Consider the following 25,679-nt stretch of genomic DNA (forward strand, 5'->3'; position numbering starts at 1 on the left):
TTTGATTTGGGATATGGCTTTAATCTTTTTGCCCCTGCTGGTTTTCGATTTATCTAAAAATTGTTGGGTTTCGATTTGCTATCATATACTGCATTTGATTAGCCTTTAAAGCTTTGATTTGATCTCTTTAGGGGCTCGGTTTTCACCTTGGAAGGGTTGGAGGCTGGGTTCTGGATTGAGATCTTGTCTAGGGTATGTGAGCTTTACTTGTTAACCTTGAGAGATTTATTTTGGCTTGATTTGGGAGCTCGGTTTGCTCTACCCGAGAGCCTGTTGAGAGCCTGTTGTGGTGTTTATTCCTGTCCCTGTTCCATAGCTATGGGAAAGTTCAGTTTTACTCTGGTTGGGAGCTCGGTTTTGCCTTGTTTTGCCTCTGCCATAGAGGTGGCTTTGGGTTTTGACTTTTACTGGCCTTAGCTCCTACCCGTAAGACCTACTGGGGATGAATTAATCTAGTCCGTCTTGTTGTGCTTGAAGATTTGGATGATTATTGATGGATCAAATCTGTTATTCCAAAATGAGGGTTATATCTTGTACTCTCTTATGTATATCAAATATCTTCATATAATTGATTCAGGTTGCCTTAGCCGTGAGCCTCCTCTTCTTCTGTGCCTCGAATTGCCTTGGCTGTGAGCCTCTTTTGGCCTTGGATTTCCTTAGCCGTGAGCCTCCTCTCCTTCTGTGCCTTGGGTTGCCTTGGCCGCGAGTCTCTTTGACCCTTCTTTGCTCCCCCCTTTTCTTTTTGTTGCCCTGGCCGAGAGCCTTACATGCTGTTCATCTCTTTGTAGTAACCCCGGTCGCGAGTATTTATTTGGTTTTTTGGGAAGATTTTATGCTTATTTGATATATGAGGCCATTGATTAATTTGAAAGTTGGAAGATCCTGATTTTTGCATGGGTTTGGGAGTACTAGTGATGTTATTCTCCGAGTTATTTTCTTTTTGTGAAGTTTGGGAGATTTCTAAGTCTTATTTTGGAAAAGCATTTGGTTAGAATAAATTAATTTCATAAAAGATTTCTTTGGGAGTTGGGCACCGATGTTAGGAAGTCATTGGTGTGTGAGGCCATTTTGACTCGGGTTAAACTATTTATAAAAACGTGAGAAAGTGATATCCTTCTGGATTGATTCAAGGATCTTTGGGTCTTCATTTTCAGGTCTTTTCGTTACTAGTTTTGAGGGCTGGTCCGTCTTCCATCTTTTCAGTATTTTAGGTAGATCAGTGCCTCCTCTCTCTCACGCCATTTTTGTTTCTTTTTTCCTTGCTTATTGGTTCGGTTTTTGATGCTTATGTCCGATACATAAGTGTCCACGTATAGCCTTTTGCTATACGTGAAACCATCAAACAAGGTCGTAAGTAGGTTAGTTTTCATTTAGGGCTTAGGGCGGTGATAATAAAAACACACCGAAGATAGAGCAGAATGATATGTCATCCTACGATATCGGGATCTGATTTAGGAACCCATCAGGATCCGATTCAAGAACTCGGTGAGTTGTAGGATGACAGTATCATTCACCGACACAAGGCTAGCGGGAGGTGACTCGAACGACTCGAACCTTCTTCCCGAGCTAAACAATTCATTTCCTAGAAATTAAAATAACAATCCATAAGATTTCGAGGTTGTTCGCCTAGCGCAACATAAATCCTCAAACTTTTCGTTAGACATTTGTATAGCTCTGCTGTACGATCTAAACCCAAACTCGTTTTAGGATTTTGATGTTGTCGTTCATTACGACCTAAATCCATCTTCCAGGCTATTTGTGTGATCGTTTCACATGAATGTAAACCCTAAATAAATAAAATTGTCGGGATAAAACACTTGAATATTTCTCCTCGAAACTGAAGCCAAACCATAGGGTAGACTGGGAAGTCACCGAGGTTCTCTTTCGAATCTGTGGCATCCCGTAGTTCTTTCTCCTTTGGTATCTACAATAAATATTTCAAGTTTGAACGATTCCCCTTTTGCACACCTCTTTGTCCGATTTCGTTGAAAAGTTCTATCCTTTTGACCTCCTCGAAGACAATCTTTCCTCGAAGACAATCTTTCCTTCCTTGAAGATAATATTTCTTGATTTTTATTGAGAGTTTTCATAAGTGACTTCGGTCATTTAATATGTAATTAATTATAGGGGCTTGCCCTTATAGAAAGCTTTTTCGAACCCAGCTTAAAATAAACCCTATTTAATTTTTCATATTAAATAGGAGAATTTGTCGGCAAACAAAATGAGAGTTGAAAGAATGTCGCTACATATGAAGTTTTGCAACATTGTGAGAGAAGAAATCAAACTCAAAGGAATATAGAAACGATCAATTTGTGACGAAAGGGAATAATCAAGCAAAAATCTTCTTTTGAATTTTCATGATGATGATTATTATATATATATATATATATATATGCATCTTCCCGCTCGACACTGCTAGGGTTTGGCCTGATGGTGAACCCTAGCAGCTTCGCTGTTTCTTCTCGTGTCTCGCAAGCTTTCCCGGCTCGGCTCTGCGGCTCCTCTACAGTGCGACTCGTCTCGATTCTTTTGGTGTCGCGAATTCTGTTCTCGGCTCTGCGGCTCATCTGCGGTGCGACTCGTCTTCTCGCGATTTTTCCGGTCTCGCGAGTTCTGCCGCTTCCCATCTCGCGAATTCTGCAGCTTTCAGTCTCGCGAGTGGCTCGGGAGTACTCGGATCTGCGGCTCCTGTGTTCTCAGCTTCGGTCGACGACACTTTTCCCCTGTTTTCTTCTGTTCTCAGCTTCGGTCGACGCCATTTTCCCCTTGTTTTCTTCTTAATGCCACACATGGCTTTAGACAAATTGTATGCAGCTGCCCTCACGGGTGTTCACGCCTCATCTACACCTAAATCGTGTTCTTTCCCTTTTTTGTTTAAGTGGGAGGACATAAAAAAACCTGATAGGAAGAATGAGAAACTTACCATCTTTTTTACAAAAGCTGAAGGTATTCAACTTGCTTTCTCTTGTCGTCTGAATTTGGTTGAGAAATTTTTATATGAACATCCTAAAATGAAGCTTATTCGCAAAGAATTTGAACTTATGCATCTTGTTGGAGAGTGAAAATTTGAATTATTAGATGGAAGTCATATTTTTAGTCAAATTAATAAAGAAGAAGATTACACACGTTTATTTGCTAGAAGGATAATTTGGATTGATAATAACACAATAAAGATTATGAAATGGTCTGTAGATTTTGACCCACAGACGGAACCCTAAATCATTCCGGTTTGGATTCCCCTTCTTGGCCTGAAATTTCATTATTTTTCTCAAAAAGTATTGTATTCTATTGCCTCTGCTTATGGTAAGCCACTCAAGACATACATTCCTACTTTTAATCTTTCTCGCCCATTTGAAGCTAGAGTACTTGTTGAAAGAGACATTACTTCTTCCGCTTTTGAGGAAATTTGGTTGGGCACACAACATCATGGATATTGACAGAAGGTAGAGATTGAGTCTTTTCCTTCGTATTTTTCGAACTGTCGTATGTTCAACCACTCCAGTTCTCAATGTCATCATTTACATCCCCACCTCAGACCAAAAAAACAAATACTCCACTAGGGGCAGTGATTCCAACTCTTCCTGATCAGCTCCAAGTTATTGACACTATCGATCATAAAAAAAAGATACACCTGAAGACGTCACTATCCCGTAGGGAATATATCAACCATTCAGTCTCCACACATTGTTGTAGCTCCCCTATCTTTGGAACCTCATATCGTGGAGGTGAGGGAGATTCTTCAGACCCCGTCTGCTCTTGAACCTATCACTGATATTACATGTGAAAATACCTCTGCTACTTCACTACCGCCTCATCTGGTCCAGAGAGATATCAATGTTACTCAGACTCAGGGATCATGATATGCAGTGTCTTACACTTGTCCGGTCACCTTTGGACCAATCCATTGATCAGATGAGTCAATCCTCGGATGAAGAATGATAAGTCTACACATCCAGGAGGAAGAAGAAGAACGGAAACATACTTGAGTTCAGAAATCTGATGGATGATATTTTGGTTACTTCGGGTAATGGTACGCACCTTATCAATTTGTTACCTGGCTTCTTTCCGAGAACTAGAGGCAGAGGAAGAACTAAAGTGAGACGTCTCTAACACTTTTGCACCTGTTGGTGAATTTTTGGTTTTTTTATCTTTATGTATCTTTGCTTCTTTGAGTTTTTTTGTGTGTTGTATTGTCTGAGTTGGGCCTTCTTTTAGGTAATCTCATACAACATATCTGTACATTTTCTTCTTTAATATATTAGCCTTGGGTCTTTTAAGATATATATATATATATATATATATATATATATAATAGATAACTAGGAGTAAGAGGCCACTTACCTTGCTCGACAACCTTAGGCAGTCCCCTAGCACCGGCAGACCCTCTTAGGTCTTTGCTAAATCGGTTCAACCAATGGGAGCAACATCCTATTCAGCCACCAGGAAGGCCCCACGTCAGTCTCCCGGGGTTGGAGGAACTTTGAATTCACTCGTCTATTTGCATGTTGACATTGACGGATGGCTGGAATATCTAGCGGACCTTTGACGGTGGCTCTAGGAGCACCTAGATCCCACTAGCGACTGCTCCGCCTCCCAAAACATCAGAGGAATTTTCTCCACTTACGAGCACACCTACATATTGATCCAATCTTCTTGTGGTCCATTACTAAGCCGAATTAGGTCTGTGTCCTGCCTAAACTGTTGAATCCTCTCAAAGTAATCCACAGTCAGTTTGACCAGATTGGAAGTGATGGTAACCTAAAACTTCTCGAACGGTTGTGGCCATAGTGGTAAGACATCGACCGTGATATCCTGAAATGCTCTCTGTCTTGACTCTCTTATGTCTGGAGCTGGTGTCTCAGTCTTATTATCTTCTCTCGTCACCAAAAATGGTCCCGCCAATGTTGTTCTGTTGGCATGGGCACCTGTGACAGTAGGATATCTCGAAGGGAAAAAGACAATGTGTTTCCCATCATTGGTAAATGAGTGGGTGTTTTTGAATCTGTCATGCTGAGTCCCGCGGTCAAATTGCCATGTTCTCCCCAACAAAAGGTGACAGACATCCGTGAGTACCATGTCACACTACATCTGACCCTGCAGCTTGCTCCAAATCGATAACTCCACTAGGCACCTCCAGTCAATGCTGACCCTGTTCTCTTTCTTCAACCCTCTAGATCGCGGTCGAGGGTAATCTATCCTTTGGGTTTCATCATCAATCTCTGCAAGAATCTGTTGCAACTGGTGAATTTCTCGTTGTATCTTGTCCCAGGTAGACTCCAACATGTATCTCTGTGGTGGCAATGATTAGAGTTTGGGCTTGGAAGCGGTGGCTGATGATATGAAAAACTTTTTGGTGGAGGGGTAAGGCGGATGCTAGGAAACCCTAGGATATGATTATGATTAGGCTAGCTCCCATATCAAATGATACTGAAATTAACCCATAAGACATTCGGAAAACAATATAATTGCTGAGTTCAAAAGATTACAAACAAAGAATCTCAAAATGAAAACAAACGACACAATACACAAGTGACACCCGAGGAAAGATAAACGTAGTGGGTTGCGGGTGGAGGTGAGGGAATCTGGAGTTATAGATTAGTGAATGCAGCAGTAGTGGAGGGAGTTGGAGAGGTATCTACAGCGGTTGTCTGCGGCGGCTTACTAGAGAAGTTGGGACGTTAGCTGTGGTGGAGGGGAGATGTGGAGTAGGCTGCAGTTAGGAGAGAGAGGGGTTGGAAGGGGATTATGGGATGATCTTGAAGAGAATCAGCGGGTTTGCGGCTGGATGGAGGGGTTTGAAGAGGATGCTGTCTGGTCAGGCGAGCAATCAGAAGGGTCGGGGCAAGGCTTTGGCGGTTGAAGGGTGCTGGGAGGTTGTCGACTGAAGGGTGCTGGGAGGTTATTGGCTGATGGTGGGGGGGGGAGCCATAGAGGAGGAATACAGTGAGTGGTCGTGGGGATAATCACCACCTCGGAGCAGGATACAACTGGAGCAATATTTGTCCTTGGATACACTCTAAAATGGAAAAAGGGGACGCCGATTGCTGTCCTAATAGAAATCTCAACAAAATTTAACCCTAACACAGAAAAATACATACATACACTCCCCCCTCCCCCCTCCCAAAGCAAACCAAATGAACATGGAGCTGGATATATATTTGTTCTTGTAAGTTTGGAGTTTTTGTGGTGTATTCATCACAGCAAATCTAAAGTATTATTCAATCAATGTGAACAGATTCAGCAATTTATTTCAACTCTGCTACCTCCACTCCCACTCACCATACACCTTTGTTCATTTTTGAAAACTCAGCGGTGCAGAGAAGGGGGGCAAAACTATAAATTATAAGTTCTATAATATTCTATAGATATTCGATTATATTTATTGGCATTGAGAGGATTAGGATAGCCGTTATGTCTAATATCCATCTCTATTTCAGTCTCTGTTTAGGACTTCATCCTTGCATATAAGTAAAACATTTTTTCCCTTTAGCTGCCACGCCATATCAAGTTTCATTTATTATTTCATTTGGGTGCTTAATCCTTGTACCCGAAATCTAATGCAGATGAAACAGTGGCTCCAAATCAGAAATGAAATTCATTTAACTGGCAGTTATTAAGATGTACATTACAGTTAGATTCCTTTAAATTCAGCATTAATTGAGAAGTTTAATCATCCATTAATTGATAATTTTGATTAAACACTAATTGAGAAACATGGATTCAAGCCAATAATCTTCATTCATAATGCCAGGAAATGTACATCACCAAGTTTTTCCAAAATCTCCACCTTGATTCGCATGTCAAAAGAATTGATATATTTCCTGTGAAGTATATACCCGAAATCTAATTCAAATGAAACTGTGGCTCCAAATCAGAAATGGAATTCATTTAATTGGCAGTTATTCAGATGTAATTCACAGTTATATTCTTTTAAATTCAGCATTAATTGAGAAATTAATCCATTAATTGATAATTTTGATTAAACACTGATTGAGAAACATGGATTCAAGCCAATAATCTTCATTCATAATGCCAGCAAATATACATCACCAAGTCTTTCCAAAATCCCCACCTTGATTCGCATGTCAAAAGAATTGATTGATATCTTTTCTGTGAAGTATAAGCTTACTAAACATTTTATGAAGTTGTTAATATAACCGTAAGATGGGTACTATTTTACCAGTAAAACTTGTTTGCTTCATATTATGAGCAGATTAACTACCTAGACGAGTGGTCTACTCTTTCCAGTGATCATGAAAATTCTTTGAGAGGAATTATTGAAGCATTAAAGGCAAGCACTCTTCGTCTCCCTGTTATTGGTGGAGCTAAGGTTTGTTTTTCTTAGCTATTCCTGAACATCTAATAAGAATGAGTAAAGTGTCAAACTAGTCCTTCGACTATTTACAAGGGATCATTTAGGTGCAGAGTCTATTAAAATATCAAATTAGTAATAATACTTTTTTAATATGAGCTGTAGTAGTTTCAAGAAGGGACTATTTTAGCTCCCATTAAAAAGTCTATGGATTAAATTGACACTTTTTTAGATTGTGGGACTAAATTGGTTCCCTGCAAAAAGTTAGGGGACCATTTTGGCACTTTTCTCTAATAAAAATAAAACAATTTAAGTTTCTTCTTTTCATTAGATGGATATTCAAGAGGTAAAAGATGCAATCAATTCAACAGTTGGCGTTATGCAAGCACTGACAGCTTCCATATGTTGTTTACTATCAAAGGTGAATGACACCTTTTTATGAGTCTGCTTTAAAATGCAAAAAAAAAGTAAAAACTCAAGCTGTCTTTTCATTATGTAGAAGTTCTGAGGTTTAATTAGACAAATTCCTGTTACAGGTAGAAGAAATAAGTTGCCTAGCATCTGAGATTGCGAAAGCAGCAGCATGTGAACGAGCTTTGCTTGACCAATCCAAAGATTTGCTGTCAGTAGTTTCAGCAATGCATGTAAGTAACCAGTCTATCTCTCTTGCCAAGTTTCTTATTCTTAGATATTCACTTAGGAGTTGTGTGCTGGATGCATTAGGAGTTAAAATGTGAAAAACCTCAAATAGAATGAAGTTGAACTCTTAAACATTGAGACGCCTTTTGGTGTAATGGTTGGAGTTTCATCAACTCCAAAGTTAAGAGTGTTTGTGAGGAAGCACTCTCAAGATAGCTGACTTCTTGGGAAATTACACCAAAGGGTCAAAATTGTGAGGTCATTAAGCCAAAACGGACAATATCTCCATGGATGAGAGTTCGGGCTTTTACAAATGATATCAAACATCAGCATGAAGATGGAACTTAATACCATACAGAACAAAGTGCTACGTCATTAGAGCCACCTCTTGAACCCAATGTGGGACAAAGTGATACATGGTGTGAGCACCTCTTGAATCTGTGGGGACCACCTTTTGAATTCTATCTCTTGATAAATGATTATAGGTTACAAAAGCTGACGATGACATCGGTTACTTAAGCCGGGGAGATTATGAAAAATGCCAAGTTGAATAAAGTTGAAGTCTTAAACATCGTGGCGCCTTTTGATGTAATGGTTGGAGTTTAATTAGAAACTCCAAGTTTAAGTGTGCTTACGTGAGAACACTCACAGGATGGTTGATCTTCTGGGAAGTGACACTAACAATACAAAGTTGTGAGACCATTCGGCCAAAGCGGACAATATCGCCATGGATGAGAGTTCAAACTATTACAATAAAGAAAAAACTACATGGGCTTTGAATTTTTAATTGTTTTGCTAAAATAAAATAAATTTAAAGTAATTTTTTGAGGAATTTGAAACACCCTCACATACCTGTCTCCATGAGAAGATTTAATACATATTTTCTCTGGGATAGGACTATCCCCTCAGGTCCATAGCTTTAATCCCAAGAAAGTATCCAAGCTATCTCAGATCCTTTACTTTATATTGCTTCCCCAATCTTTCATCCAATCGAGCAATCTCTGTCTCATCATCACTAGTGAATATATATCATCCACATACACAGTAAGTATGGTAGTGTCGCCGTCATGTTGCCAAAAAAACACCGTATGGTTTGCATTGATCTACTGATATCCCATGCCAACTATCAACATTCTAAACTTATCAGACCAGACTCGGGGAGACTATTTTAAGCTATACGGTGACTTTCTGAGCTTGCACACCTTGCCCACTATCTGGGATATACTGAATCCTGGTGGTATCTCTATATATACCTCCTTCAGTAGTTTCCCATGAAGAAAAAGATTCTTCACATCCAGTTGGTGGAGTCTCTATCCACTATTCCCATCCAGAGAAGCCAGTGCCCTTACTGTGCTCATCTTTTCTACTATTACAAAAGTTTCATCATAGGCAATGCCATATGTCTAACTCCCTTTTGCCACTATTCGTGGTTTGTACTTCTCTACCTTTCTTTCTGGAGTTTTCTTTACTGTGAAGAACCACTTGCATCTAATTGCCTTCTTCCTTGCTTGTAGTGGTACATTCTCATATGTTTGATTTTTATCAAGAGCTGCAAGCTCTTCATGCATTGCTGCTTTCCACTTGGGATCATCTTTAGCTACCTGCCTACACTTGGGTACAGAGACAGATCCAATGATGCAATGAATGCTCCATGAAAATTTGAGATGTTAGAATAAGAAATAAAGTTTACAATGTCAAGTTCCCACCCAAAATGATCAGAAGTATGTCTCACATTGAGATAGGAGGTTCTCCTTAACGTTGGAGGGTAAGACTGGAAGAATGAGGAATAATATCACCTATGAGCTTTGAATCAAAAGGGCATGGTGAAGGTGTCTCAAGAATTGGGGAAGAACGGGACAAGGAACTTGTTAGTAATGTAGACTTTGTTCCATCAGTTTGCTTCTTTCCGTGTAAACACTTTTAGCTCACCTTAAACATGAACCCCTCCACCTCTGGGGTCGGTCTCCTTGATTTTCGTTTCCTGAGATGATTCATCTCATATCACAGAGCATGCCATTGCTTCCACTTGCACCACTCCATCACCACTACTACTTACTTTCTCTTGCCTCATATCTCCAGTGTCTGTTGAGTCACCGAAAAATGAATTTACCTCCAGAGTGTAGTATGATTCAAACTCTCTGAATGACACATCTATACTCACAAAGAGTCTCTTCTCAATGGGGCTCAAACAGTCATAACCCTTCTGAGTAGCAGAATAACCCACGAATACACATTTCGCAGCTCTGGGATCCAACTTCCCTATAGATGGCCTATTGTCTTTCACAAAACATACACATCCAAATACATTCAATGGAAGGATCCCACCATTGCATTCTTTCAATATCTGACAAGGAGACTTCCACTTCAGTATTCTTGAGAGCATCCTCTTAATCAATTTAGCGGTTGTCAACACTGCTTGCCCCCATAAGTGTTGTTGGACATTCCTTTTCATCATCATGCTCCGGGCTACTTCTAGAAGATGTCGATTATTCATCTCTGCTACTTCATTCTATGCTGGTGTTTATGGGCATGTGATTTAATATTGTATTCCTTGAGTTGACATGTAGTTCTCAAATGGTTTGTTGATATTTTTTATCCCTTTATTTGATCTTAGTGCCTTCACAATTGTCCTGTATTAGGTCTGGATTGCCTTTTGAAAATATTTAAAGTAACTATCTCACTCTTCTGTTTCATCAAGTATATCCATGTAACATGAGAAAAAAATCAATAAATGTAACAAACTAATGATAACCATTCATTGAACTAGTAGGACATGACCCCCATACATCAGAATGTATCAAATCAAATATAACAGAGCTCCTCTTCCCAGAAATGACATAAGAACTCCTAGTGAGCTTGCCAAACTCATAAACATCGCACACAAATTTCACCTTTTTTGCCTTTTCATACATAGATTGATACAACTGACTCAATAAACTAAGACTAGGATGCGTCTGTAATGTAGTAGTAACACATCCTCAATGTTCCTCCCAAATCCTTCTACCACAACACTTTCTACCATGAATGCCAGAGCTGAGTCATCCCCTCTTGGTCCAAGTACCAGAGTTTACTATGCCACGTTCCGGTCTCAAGTGTTAGGCCCGTCTCTTTCTCTTGGAAGATCAACTAAGGGATATCAAAAGAAACAATGCATTTTAGTTGGAGAATAATGCAACTAATGGAAAAGAGGTTTACAGGAAAAGAAGGAGGATGCAAAATAGTGGACAAAGTCATATGATTGGTACATCTCCTATACCCTTACCAACTACACGCTGCAGTGTATCATCAGTAGTCTCTATACTCTTTGATACTGCTAGATGAGTATATGAAGAGAACTTTTCAGCAGTATCTGTCACATAACGATAAACACCAGAATATATGATCCATTCTGATGAACCCGTGGTGGAAATAGAGGCAAGAGCAAGTATGTCACCGATACCTTTTCTGAAGTGAGCATAAATGACAATGTTACCCCTTAATGTCGATGGATTTTAAGCATCCTCAGCTCCATCTCCTGCTACTTTCTGCTTCCTCTTCAACAGTTCCACACTCATGATCCTCACCAGTAAAGATCACACTATCTCTCCATTGTCTTATGTTATCACCAGATTTTCCCGATTGCCCCATTTTCCACCTTTCCAACCCTCGCGACCACGACCTCAACCTCCACCCTATCCACGTCCACATGCCTCTCTCTCTTTCGGTGGCTTAGGACCGACTCAGCTCAGATGACAAACTTCACCATAGTTGTAGCACTTGCGAGTCTCCCCTGGACTCCTAGCACGCCTGGGCTCACAGTAGCCAATGCTGATTGTGTACCCGAAAAACCACTCAGCTCAGAATTTAGCTTCATACGACTCTCCTTCTGTATCACAGTGCTATAAAGAAAGGCTATCACAGTGCTATAAAGAAAGACTGTCATGAAATCCTAAATAGGGGCTATGACAAAATTTTGCAACAAAGTTACGGAAATCTTAAATAGTGATTGATAATTGAAGTTTAGATGTGAAGACTTAGCTATGTAAGCTCATATAATTCAAACGTAAATAACATCCACAAGAAGTAATAAAGTGAATGGAGAAAGAGGCGAGGCAGAGAGAGAGGGGCATCCACAAAATAAACAAATAAATAAATTTTTTGGGTGCTTGAAAATGGAGTTCTTCAGCATCTTCAAGGAAAAGGCCTAATTACACTCATCTTTGCACTAGATTTCATTTTTTCTCACTTTATAAAGAATTATTTTTGTCAGTATCTCTTATGATTTTGTATGAATTATAATTCTTATTTTGTTTCTTCAGCATCTTCACTATATAAGGCTGCTAGCATTCTATGCCTTTTAAAATGTTTTTATAAATCTATAAGCTTATATATATATATATTTGAATGGTCTGAGGCTATTATACATTTATACGGGCCCCGACCATCCCCATGCACCTAACAATTCGAGTGCCACACCCTCCACCAGATGGAATCAAACTCCAGTCCAGAGGGGACTCACAACTGACAAGTAGATGCCCGATCAATTGATATGAGTACACGGTGCCTATATATATATATATATATATATATGAGGGTGTGTGTGCGTGTCTGTGGGATTATTTTACTACCAATGAAACACAAAGAAAGTTATTAAAAATGCATTACATATACCTTAAACACTATTTTTTATTCAAATTACTTGCTATGGCAACCGGAAAATCGTGAACCAAACTTTTGATGCTCTCGCAGGTGAAGCAGTGCAGTGTTCAGGCCTGTATATTACAACTAGCAAGGGAAGCAAGCCTTATACAGCTACAGTAGCAGATAAAAGCAGATATAGAGACATAAATTCTATTGGGAATTCCATACCGTATAGAAAAATGAATTGCAGTTCATGATCTTATAAACACAACCTTTATTTATGATGAACGGCTATCCATTCTTCCCTTTGTTTGGTAATTCCCTTGAGAAATTTTGTCCTGTTGTTTGCCTTCACTGCCACCTCAAATACCTCTTTTCTTCTTTTTTTAGCAATAGATTGCCACTTATGGAGGCAAATAAAAGCTACTTCGGTTTGCCCGTTTGCATTGTTTGTTACATGTGTGTGTGTGGGGAAAAGTTTTTGCGCACGTTGTTCGGATGCAGAGCTGCGCCCGGATAATGCGGCAATTCTCTGATCGCGGTAGAGACAAAAAAAAAAAAAAAAAAAAAAAAACCCGCGATCAAGGGTAACTTGGCGGTGTAAAAAAAAAAAAAAAAAACGCCGCGATCAAGTGTATCATGGCCGTTGTCCGGACGTAGCACCATCCGTATTACGTACGCAAAAATCGCTCGTGTGTGTTGTTTGTTTGTGATTTTACCTTTTATATGGTTTGAAGCAATTGTGAGAGGAAATGGAGGTAAGGATTGTAAAGAAATTGTATCGAACTTATTTTTGATTTGGGAGAAATTATTCTTAGGGGCATTTACATAACATACCATGTAATTCTTTTGTATTTTGGTATCTATTATTCGAAAATCTTTAACATCACATTAAAAAATACCTTTATTATTAATTTTTTTACATTTATGACCCTGAAATATTGTAAATGTATATATCGATTATTTGTTATTGGATATATAATTCCATAAAAAAAATTTTATGTCCTTGAGAAATTTGTGGTATTTATGTAAATTTCTCTTATTTTTATTTATTTGTTGCCCAAAAGGTAACTTGCCTCAGAGAATTTTAAATAAGAAAAAAAAATATATTTAAGGATATCAACAAATTAATTACCGTATAATTACTAGGTGAAATAAGGAAAGGTAATATTTAATTGATAGCACTTGGTACTGTTGACAAAATGTCTGGGTTTTTATCTCCTAAATGTATCTTCAAACCTCTTATTATAGAGCTCTATTTGAATTATGTAACAATTTCTGCCTGGAGGTGAATTATGAAGTTATTTAAGTCCTGTTTGAGGTAGCTTGTTTAATGCAGTGCGTTTTCAGCCCGTATGGGTAAATTATATTTTGACAGCTTATTTAAAAAATTGTGTTTTCGAACACGGCTCATTTAAAAATTTGAAAATAATAATAATAATAATAATAATAATAAATAACAAAGGAAAAAAACAAAGAAAAAAAACCGGGCCCATTTTCTCCGCTTTGTGTACGATATCGAAATAGAGCGATGGCGTCGCCGCCGTCTTGATCTCTCCAAGCCTATCCCTCTATAAATGTTTCATGGCCTTGAGCCATCTACGCTCTCTGAATCGCTGCCTCGCACTACTTCCCAGCCCATCCCCAACCCCAGCCCTTGCCCTAGGTTTCTCCGCCCTTCATCGGATCTCCGGCGAGAAGCCCCGTAGACCCTCCGCCACCACAGCTGAAACACTGGCGCACAGGATCGGGAAGGCCATTCGGCGCCCAGGCGCCCCCTCCAAAGCTAGGGTTTATGCTGACGTCAACGTCACCCGTCCCAAGGAGTACTGGGATTACGAATCTGTCGCCGTTCAATGGGGGTAACGTGGGATAGGGTGCTTCGGTTTATTGAGGTTGAGTTTTTGCGATGAAGAATTGTGTTTAGGGTGTGTGTTTTTTCTGGTTGGTCGCAGGGATCAGGAAGAGTACGAAGTTGTTCGGAAGGTGGGGAGAGGGAAATACAGCGAGGTTTTTGAGGGGGTGCACTGCACGGATAGCCAATCCTGCATAATTAAGATACTGAAACCCGTGAAGAAGAAGAAGGTGAAGTTTATTTATTTATTTATTTATTTGTTTTTTATACGTTTGACAAATCACTAAAACTTTTTATACATGCAGAAGTTGCAAAAAGAAAAAAAAATTCTATATTGCTGCTTTGCTGGATTAGTGAGTAAATTTAGGATAAATTAACGGTTATGATATCAATTTTTTGCTAAAAAGAAATTGCCAAATCTATGCGCACATAAATCAAGATTAAATATGGGCGAAGCTGAAAATGCAGCTTTTTTCTGATTAGGGTTTTTATATATCTTTTTGGTTTCTTTTTTGTTTATTACTGTAAAGCAATTCTAACACCGCATGCTTAATTGCTGCTTCCCTTTGGGTTGTAGAAATTGGGGTTCGAGTGTCTTGAAAAGAAGTTTGTAAAGTGATACCGGAGCTAACCCAAATAACAATGTATCTGTAATATGGTTGCTGAAATTCAAATGGAAAGTTGTAAAAACCAACAGAAATAGGAAATAACAATAACACGACACACAAAAATCTGAAATTGTGACAAATGACAGCACTAACTCAAATTAGGTTGGATTTTTGGGGTGGTGGTGGTGATCAACAAGGTAAGGAGGCAACAAGGGGGTGCTTGTGATAGCCTAGGGGAGGTGAGAAACTGCTAGAACAACGAGAAGGCTGACTATCTTGGGTGGTGGTGATAACAATGGCGAGGGACTGAACGACGACCAAACAACAAGAGAGGTGCTATTCTAGACTGCAACAGTAAGGGAGGAGGAAAACAACTGTGAAGGGGAGGAGTTGCGACAATGACATCAAGTTGGAATGAGAGGAACAGATGGATGGAAACCTGGAATAACAAAAAATAGTAGACAACATATATTTTCGGGCAGCTGTAACACGAGGGAGGGGGATGTCAGTGACAACAACCGAAAATGCGGGGGACTGCAAGACAACAAGAGAACAATTGTCCGGGGTGGCAGTAACGAGGATAGGGGTGGTGGTAACGAGGATATGCGGCTGGAATTCGGTAACTACAAAGAAAACAAGAATATGCGGCTTTTTGGAGGTGACTGAGCAAAGGGAGGGCGATCAGATGCAACGTGGGGAGGATGCAGAAAGGGATATGGAAGATAATTTCCAGCTATGCTTGCTTGTTGACCTATGCTCAAGATGCAGCCGAAGCACCACCTAGAGTTCCTAATACAAAACACAAAAAAAAAAAAAAAAAAAAACACAAATTTAACATATTTATGGGTTTATTTATAGGTTTAAGGTAAATAGGAGTGGGCCCCACTTCCAATAGGCGGGAAATCCACTAAAAGGAAGTGTCGACTAGCCCTTCTGGACTGGTCCGAGTCGCCATTTCCCGCGGCTATTGTAACAAGGGTCTCTTTTGGGTTGTTGTTTTTGTATATTAGTGTAAAGCAATTTCACCACCGTATGCTTAATTGCTACTTTTGTTTGGGTTGTAGGTATTGGGATTGGAGTATCTTTAAAAGAATTTTGTAAAATTTGTCAAAAATGAACACATTACCAATAATTGGGCCCTATCGTTACTTGGACTGTTGGGTAATGCGGCAATGGTTATGATATCAAATGCATGTTTAAGTATAAGTTGTCAACAACATGCTTGCATTTTTCTGATTCTAATATTTCGAAGAGGAGAAAAAGATGCAACATTATATATATATATATATATATATATATATATATATATAGTAGTTTGTAGTAGTTTGATTTTCTTTCAATGCATGTTGTACCTCTATGAAGCATGGACACTTCCAAATGGCTTTCATGTGTGTGTTTGACACATAGAGATGACTTTGACACGGTTCGACACATGGTTGACATGCTATGACCGGTTTGACACATCATAACTTTTTAAGAGCTTTCTTATTGTAAATTTGTGCTCTTAAATCTGTGAGACACATTAGAGCACACAAGAATGATATTTTTTGTACATTGGGACACGTTTAGGTACTCAAAACTTTATGCCTTAATATATTTCATATCCTTCTGTTGAAGCCAAGATACAAAATGAAGCTATAATATGCAGACAAAGTAGAAGCCAAAGATCTATCCCTTTTTTCGAGGTTGGGATATGCGGGCAAAGTTAGTGGCGAAAACGCATCCCCATCTAGCATTGTGTCTCATCCTAGCTTTATAGTTGAGATACGGAGTTGAACATGAAGATGCATCTTCTTCTCACATCGCTTCTTTCTCTTGTGTCATGTTTCACCCTTCGCTTTGAAGTTGAAGGCATATATGTACTTTCAAATTTGAAGTTGAAGCCATATTTATCATATATAACTAACAAAAGCGGAGAATATATGATATCATAGTCAACCCAAACCACAATAAGAAAACAAATATTGTTACTGAAAAAACCAATAAGCAGTTACTACCACACAGAAACGAAAAAGAACAACGAACAACACGATACACACTGAATCGACTTGGGTGGTTATAGGGCGCTAATTGTGGTTATAGGGTTTGGACAGGTGGCGGCGAGGGGAGAAGTGGGGCAGTGGTGCCGAACAATAAAAAAGCAGTAGATACTTGCTATCTTGGGCGGCAACAAGGGCTTAGGTGGATTGGACAACAAAGAAATAATGCTAGGTGCGGTTTTGAGAGGAGTGAACAAAAAGTAGGTTGCGGGGAGGTGGTCCCGGCGACTTGAATAGCGGAAAGGCGATACGAGGAATGGTTTTGGGCGGTTGGAACAACAATGACAACACAAGGGGAGAATTAGAAGTGAAGGGAACCTGGGCTGGAATGTAGAAACTGCAAGAAGAACAATTTCAACAGCTGTTTCGGCCGCTGCTTCGGCCTTTGCAGCTGGGAATGACGGTTGGGAGCAGCGTGGAGACGATGTGGAAGGGGATTAGGGAAGATAAACACCACTTGAAGATTAAGATCAGCTAAAGCACCACCTGGAATCCTAGGATACAACTCTCAAGGCAGCACTTGCTGCCCCACATATGCACAGGAGATCGCAGAAGACGCCCCACATTAGTCTCCCGTGGTTGGGGAAGCTTTGACCTCATTCAACGAGGCTTCTGTTTCATAATATAGAGTCAGACTAAGTACGTTGAAGGTGGCAGAGCTGCTGCAACCTCCTATGATTGAATGATCTTTGACGACAGATCTAGAAGCACATGGACTCACCGACGAATGTGCTGTTCCCCAAAACACCTGAGTATGTTTCCCCACTTACGAATAGTCATTTACATCAATTCAACCATTTGAGGGTATTTTGTTGAACTGAATTGGGCCTTCCTGCCAAGTATCCTTTGTGAAGCCTTCCAAATGTAGCCCCCAGTTTGCTCATCCTTATCTGACGTGAGGACAACCTGAATCTCCTTGAATGGTGGTTTGATATCGATCATAATTTTTTGTAATGCTCTCTTTAGTGACTATCTCGTGTCTGGAATAAATGTCTTAGTCATGCTATCTTATGTCGACACCAAAGCAAGTCTCGTTGGCGCTTCTATGTTGGCAAGAGTGCCTGTAATATCGGGTTCAACATAAGATAAAAGGCTATGCACTTGCCATCTTTAGTGAATACTGGATATTCCTGAAGCTGTCATGTTGTGTTTAACGATCAAAATGTCTGGTCTCTTCAATAAAAGGTGACAAGTTCCATGGGCATTTCTTGCAACAAACCTGATTCTGCAGCTGGTTCCCAATAAAAAATTGGACGTGACACATGTAAATGCTGAGTTTACTCTTCTCTTTCAAGCACATCAGGGAGTGCGACTGGAAGTGCCTCTGAGTTATGAGGCTCAACTAGTCCATCATTTGTGTAGAAACCTCATTTTTGCTTCACCCTCCATCGATAATGAGACTGCATGTATTTACCTTGAAGTGCAACGAGTGTAAAGTATGTTGTTGCAAAGTTGCTGCTGATCTCACATAGTCTGAGTTTGTAGGACTCTGTGAATCACGAGTATCTCGCCCTCATTCGGTAGCAGATGACACTCCTCACTTTTTTCTTCAGTTTTCTTTTCATCGCTGGCTTCCTTCACTGCACCCTGATCGGTGAATGGAACTCAGCTCATCGGGCTATTGGAAGTGATGTATTCAAGATCATGACATCTTCTTAGATTTCTCACTAGGCAATTTTTTCATCCTCCCAACCGAACTTCTCAATTGCCTTAGATTCTTTTAGTGCTATGACTGGAACGTCAGTAAAAAATCAATAAGGCTGTAGCTGAACCATGTTGCCGATGACAAGCTTCAAGCTTCCCAAATATCTGGTTATTGTTTGCTGCTCTCGCTCTGTTAGATCACATTTCAGCCTAAGTTGCATAAACTTTGCTTTATACTCCATTGATAGTTCCCTCTGTTGTAGGTAGTGGAGCCTCAAGGTAGTATGGGAGTAGGTACTGTCACTACAACTTTCTCATCATCTTATCCTAGGTAGTAATTTTGCCCCATTTATTTTATTTCTCTTCGTTTGTCTAACCACTTTGAGGCATTTTTCTTAAGCTTGATAGCAGCTAGTTTCATTTTCCGGTCATCTGACACCTTCTATTCAAAGACCCTTTCGACAGTTTGCAACCACGATATGAAATCATCCGGATTCATTCTCCCCCTCGAAATTCGATATGTCCACTTATATTCCTAACCCTTTGTATCATCTAAGAAGCACTTTATCTCTGTATCCTCCAATAAGTTCTTCATTTATGTATCCTATAACAAAAACTTCATCTCTATATCCTCAGCAAATACTTCATCTCTCGGTCTCCTCTGATATTGCATCCCAAAGCATCAAGATCTGTCTTTTTCTCCACTGAAATTACCTGTACGGAAGGGATTCAAGTATTCCTCTTATTTGGATTCACTACCATGCTCGTCGGTGACCTTTTCATGAGTCCTTTCCTCAATGTCATCGAGCAGTTGTACACTCAGCAGGGTTGCACTGTAATTCCTCCATGGTAAACTCCTGATCAAGTTCCGACGATTGCCTTCGTGGCAACATGATTAGGGTTTGGAGGTGGGTAGGCGGAATGGGTGTGTAAGGGTGATGTATGGTGGGAAATGAAAAATTTTGGTGGATTTAGGGTTGGGTCGTGGTGGATGCTAGGAACCTTAGGATATGACTAGGGTTAGATTAGTTCTAATACGAAATGATACTGGGTTAACCCAAACCACAATAAGGAAGTAAATATTATTACTAAAAAGGTCAATAGGCGGTTACACAACAAACAACATGGCACACACACAACTAGGGTGGTTATAGGGCAGCGGTGGTGGCTGTAACTCTGTAAGGGCTTGGATTGGTGGTGGCAAGCGGAGAAGTGAAGCAAGTATGCGGAACAACAGGTAAGCAACAAGCCCTTGTTGTTCTGAGCGGCAACAAAGTGATAGGTGGATTGGACAAAGAAGAAACAACGACTAGGGGTTGTTTTGTGCGGCTGGAATAGGCAGGGAGGTGGTTCCGACAGTTGAAACTATGACAAGGCAGCACGGGGAATAGTTTTGGGTCGTTGGAACAACAATGGAAGCATAGGGGGAGAACTGGAAGTGAAGGGAACGGGGTTTGGAATGTAGAAACTGCTGGAAGAATAAAGACAACAACTATTCCGGGTTGCTGTAGTAGGGAATGACGGCTGGGAGCGACATGGGGAGGATGTGAAAGGAGTGCAGGGAAGAAAAACACCATTTGGAAACCAAGATACAACCGAAACACCATATGGAACCCTAAGATACAACTCTCAAAGGGAAGAAGAGACGCTAATGGTTATCCTGATATAAAACACATGAAAAAAAGTCTACACATGAAAATAACATACTTATAAAACTAGGGTAACCAAGGGCGGGGTTTTCTTAGTTAGGTGGCAATCCCATGGCAAGGAAGGACCGTCTGACCCCTAAGACCCCCTGGGTTGAACCGGTTCAGGAGCTGATGGCTAGAATCGGTCCAGGCAGCCCCATCCTGCATATGCGCGGGAGATCGTGAGGGTTGCCCCTCATTATATAGTTGAAGTTAATATAAAAAATTGTTGCAATTTTCTTTTATTTTTTTTTGTAGTTTACCGATTTAGCCAAATTGAAATATTTGTTTATTTGTTTTATGCATGGTTCTAAATGTTTCGTGCCTTAGTTCTTAACCATCCATCTCCTTGCCTAGATTTTTTTTTTAATGAAGATGAATTTAATGAAATGCACACAATTTTGATTTTCTATTGTGATTTTCAAATTTGGTTTATTTTTGTCTAGTTATAATTATAATATATTTATGGAGTGTGCATTTCATTATTGTTCCCAGTCGTCGTTCCCTACTACAATAGTTTGGAACAGCTATCGACACTATTCTCTATAGTTTCCACATTCCAGACCCTGTTCCCTTTACTTCTAGTTCCCCCTCTATGCTACCATTGTTGTTCCAATAACCCAAAACAATTCCCCATGTTGCCTTGCCGCAGTTTCAGTTGCTAGAACCACCTCACTGCAGCCTAGCTGCTATTCCCATCACACAAAGCAGCTTCTAGCTGTTGTTTCTCTGCTGTCCAATCCACCTATCCCCTTATTGCCGCTCAGGACAGTAAGTACCTACATCTTACTGCTGTTTTGCATCCCTACTCCACATCCCCGCCTTGCTACCATTAGTTTAAGCCCTTTCATCCATAATTATTTTATAATTATAATTATAACTATTATAATTAGGATTTGATGATATCTCGATTGAAGTGTGGAAATATTTTTGAGATTTGATAGTTTCTTGGCTTACTAAACTCTTTTATATTACTTTAAAAACTAAAAAGATTTCTGATGAGTGGAGGAAGATTATTTTTTAGAATAAAGGGGATGCACAAAAGTGAGAAAAATTAAGTTGATGTGTCATATTTTAAAATTATGGGATAGGGTAATTAAACACAGGTTAAGATGTGATACAAAAATTTCTCATAATCAGTTTGGATTTATGCTGGGCAGGTTACTATGGACGCTATATATTTTTAGAGAGGTTTGACATATGATTTTTATTGATTTATAAAAAGCTTACGTAAGTTTCCAAGAGAAGTCCTTTGGAGTGTTTTAGGGAAGAAAGATGTTGATATGACATATTCAAGTCATTGAAGATATGTATACTAGACCTGTTATTTGTGTTCGAACAGAAGGAGGATTGACCAAATATTTTTCTATTTCAATTGGATTACATCAGGGATCGACTTAAGCTCATAAGTTTTTGCTTTAATTATGCATGCTCTTATTGGATATTTACAGGAGGATGTAACTTGGTGTATGTTTTTAGCTGATGATATTCTTCTTGCTGATAAGACTAGAGAAGAGTTTAGGAAAAACTTGAATTATGGAGGTCTACTTTAGAGTCTAAAGGCCTTCGTTTGAGTAGATCTAAAGCTAAATAGAAGGAATGTAGTTTTAATAGTAGTAGCTCTAATGGCAGAGTTGTAACTATGGGTGATCAAATCATTGAAAGGTGTGTTCGTTTTAGATATCTCGGGTTTCAAAGAGATGGTGATATAAATGGGGATGTTATTAGTAGAATTTAAGTTGGTTGGTTGAAGTAGAGGAATGCATCAGACCTATTGTGTGATAGAACTTGGACTTAAAGAAAAAATTTATAAGATGGCGCAGAATGTTGGCCTTTAAAAGAGAAGCATAAAACAAGTGCAAGTGTTGTTGAGATGAGAATATTTAGGTGGATGATTGGCTTGACACTTAGAGACGAAATGCGAAATGAATATATCCCTATTAGGGTTGGTGTAGCACCATTGGCGGACAAGATTAGAGAGAGTCGTCTTAGATAGTTTGGTCACATTAAACGTCGACCATATGATGATTTAGTTAAGAGAGTAGATGTTTTAGATTCGACTTATGTTAAGAAAAACAAAGACAGACATTAAAAAACTTTGGACATATTGTATAAAAATGATCTTAATCTATTTGAATGAAATGAAGATATGACGCTCAATCGGACGGAATGGAGAAAAATGATTCATGTAGCTGACCCCATTTATTGGGATAAAGGCTTGTTGTTATTGTATGGATTGTCAGGTCTTATTTTGGCAATTATGTTAATTATTATGTTTGTTTTCATGTTGTGTCCATGTCCTTGTGCTTGCTTTAATGCTTTGTAGCTTTGCTAATTTGATAAAAGAGCACTACTTCTCTTTTTTTAACTACCTCTTACATTTTGGGTCGTATGTTGTGAGTTACTAAAATTTGGTAAAATTGGTCAAAGGCGAACATATTGTCTAGTAATTGGATGTTTTTATTTAAGGAATATCATGCTTAGGACAGGTTGTGGCAATAGCTGTAATATCAAATTTATGGTCCTCCTATTGTATGCTTACATTCTTAAGGTTTTAAAGCCCATAAAGGAGAAGAAGCTGCAAATATTATTATTACTACTACTACTACTTTTGTGATTAAGATGTTGATATTTTTTCTATATTTATTTTATAGGAGCAAAGTGTCCTCCAACTACTTTATTGTTGCTCACATTTTGGTTGGTATGACTTTGGAGTTGAGACTTCTTAAAACAATTGGTGGTTGCTGTTTAGTTGGATATTTTTGTAATTTGTATAAACTAGTCCAACTAATAAGCATTCTAAATGTTATTGCACAGGCCTTGCGTTTGATTCTTGTCTACACAATAATAAACTTTCACTGTAAGAACTTTTGGGCGGGCTACAAGAAAAAACTTTAATAGTAAGTAAGCTTGGTAAGTTGCATAAACGGTTATGATATTAAATGCATTCTTAATGATATTTAATGCATGCTTAATAATAAGTTGCCAAAGGGGTGCTTATATTATCAAGATTCTGAAGTCTGCGAAAAGAAGAATGTGTTGTCTTTTTAATGAGGGTTTAATATCCCTTTATGAATGCATATTTGCTTGTTGTGGTTACAGAGTTCTACCACTATTTGCCTATTTTCTGTTTGCATTTTGCATTGCATGAATTTTGGGTTGAAAATTTTTACAAGAATCTAACAAAAGTTGTCAGAGATGAATTATTAGTGAAATAATTGGTGGTTGTTGTTTACTTGATAGTTAGTAAGCTCAGGTCTAGGCTTGAAATTTGTTTTGATATCAAATGTATGCTTAAGGATTAGTTTCCCAGTGCATGAATACGTTATTAAGATTCTGAAGCCCTAAAGAAGAAGGCACTTTTTTTTTTTTTGGTTTTTGGTGATTATAGTTTTGGATTTTCTTTTTATGGTTGTTGTCTTTGTATACTAGAGTGGAGGAGTTCCACTAATTATCTAATTTATTCTTGCAGTTTGGGTTATATCTGTAAACTGTTTAATCAATTTATTAGAAATTATCAAATATGTAGAAGATGCCAACAACTCGGGGAATTTTAGATGTACAAAGACTCAGGAACCAATATTGCCGCAACTTGTTGTTAGTGGCCACCTTTGTAGCTTTTGGAATCTTGTTTGTCAGTTGTGTCTAAGAGCATTACTTAAGTTATCACACTTGTAAAACCTTCAATGATATCTAATTATCTTTATAGCAATTACCCTACTATTAGTAATATTCACTTCAAAAATTTTACCTTTCAACTCTCTACCCACTAGTATCCTATCTAACCTCATTCTTGTTGCTAACCATTCCAACATACAATAATTTATATTTATACTCCTCTCTAGTGTCTTTGAAATTTATCTCTTTTGTTTAATTTCTTTTACCGAATAATATTTGCTCCTCTAACTATTATGTCCAATTATTATCATATTTCTTCATTTAAAATCCCATATTTCATGTTGCAAATCTATTATTAGATTTATTTTAGTTAGCATTTTGTTTATTTTCATCATAATTAGGTTAAACTGTTGCTTCACTTAAAGGTATCGTCATAGCCAAAATTTTAATTTTCTTTTTTGTTATTATAATTTGGTTATATTATGATATGTTACTTTCGAGTGACATGTTTGCAACATATTGTGCACTTAATTTTAAATTCGAATTAGGTTGTGATGCATCGCTTTTTGAATTATCTTAATTTTATGGAATATTTAAAGTTTTCTATTCAACTTTTCTAAACTTTAGCGTTTTTTTTTCCTCAGTTAAACGTGCAATACTTTAATATTCTTGTTTAAATGAACTAAGTCCATCCAAAATCGTAATCATATCACTTCAATCACTTGACTAGTATGTCTTTGCTTTATTTAAATTATAGAGGATCACGACGTTCAAATCCAGGTGTTAAATAATGTGATTAGCAGTATCATCATTCTATATGATGAATTTGCCTTCTGTTTCTTGCACTTTCTTAGGAAAGACTTAGAAGTTTTAAAAGAATTTTTAACATTGAACCTTTATGCATACTCATTTTTAAAAAAAATATTTTGAAGTATGAGAATGCGTCAGCATTTGTTTGAGCCTCAATTAGTTTCATTTGATTGCCAAATTGAGTTCTCAGGCTTTTTTCCTTTGCTTGTGGGGGTTGAATTATGATAATTCGGTTCACTTTCCAATATTTTTCAAACTTACAATTGAGATCATTGTCATTTAAGCGAAACAAATTCTATAAATTAGGTTAGATACCTAGTCTGATGTCTTCTGGCAGCAATGCCTATTTTATTGGGATATTTGAAGTTCAAACACTGAGATGAGAGATGAACATGACCATCAGGGCAAGATAAGTATGGATACAATGTTTCTAGTACATTATTAATATAATACACACAATCAAAATATCTATTATCAGTATTTTCTATCAAGAATATTACATGATAATGTGTAATATTATATGTATCATAATAAAAAAAGCTTAAAGATAAAAAAAATAAATAAAAAAAATAAACTAAATATTGATTTATTTATAGTGTTTGTAATATTTTTTTAAGCATACTTCATCCCTTGCAACACACCAAGACCAACATTATTTATTAGACATTATTATAACATTATATCCACACAAAGTATTGAAAAATTCTAAAGCAAGTATACATAATCTTCAAAATACCTATTAACTACTTAAAATATAAGCAAATTAATATTGCTAATTGAACTCAACAAACTTGATTGCTGGATACCCATTAACTATCTTGCTCGAGAAAAAAATTACCGAATTAT

At 38.3% G+C, this 25,679-nt stretch overlaps 2 protein-coding genes across 2 annotated transcripts in view; both read left to right on the forward strand.

Annotated features, from left to right (window-relative positions):
* The window catches only part of LOC110033229 (QWRF motif-containing protein 2-like), a 36,882-nt gene extending 23,775 nt beyond the window's left edge, over positions 1-13,107 (forward strand). Inside the window, exons 3-6 of the mRNA XM_020737149.1 lie at positions 7,214-7,330; positions 7,644-7,733; positions 7,849-7,956; positions 12,680-13,107. Coding sequence (XP_020592808.1) covers positions 7,214-7,330; positions 7,644-7,733; positions 7,849-7,956; positions 12,680-12,751 — 387 coding nt within the window. The 3' untranslated portion in view covers positions 12,752-13,107. The remainder of the gene's footprint in view (positions 1-7,213; positions 7,331-7,643; positions 7,734-7,848; positions 7,957-12,679) is intronic.
* A 963-nt stretch (positions 13,108-14,070) lies between these two features.
* LOC110025624 (casein kinase II subunit alpha-like) overlaps positions 14,071-25,679 on the forward strand; it is a 49,383-nt gene continuing 37,774 nt past the window's right edge. Inside the window, exons 1-2 of the mRNA XM_020726203.1 lie at positions 14,071-14,433; positions 14,527-14,656. Coding sequence (XP_020581862.1) covers positions 14,156-14,433; positions 14,527-14,656 — 408 coding nt within the window. The 5' untranslated portion in view covers positions 14,071-14,155. The remainder of the gene's footprint in view (positions 14,434-14,526; positions 14,657-25,679) is intronic.

Source organism: Phalaenopsis equestris, unplaced genomic scaffold, assembly GCF_001263595.1.
Source record: "Phalaenopsis equestris unplaced genomic scaffold, ASM126359v1 Scaffold000002, whole genome shotgun sequence".
NCBI classification, from domain to species: Eukaryota; Viridiplantae; Streptophyta; class Magnoliopsida; order Asparagales; family Orchidaceae; genus Phalaenopsis; species Phalaenopsis equestris.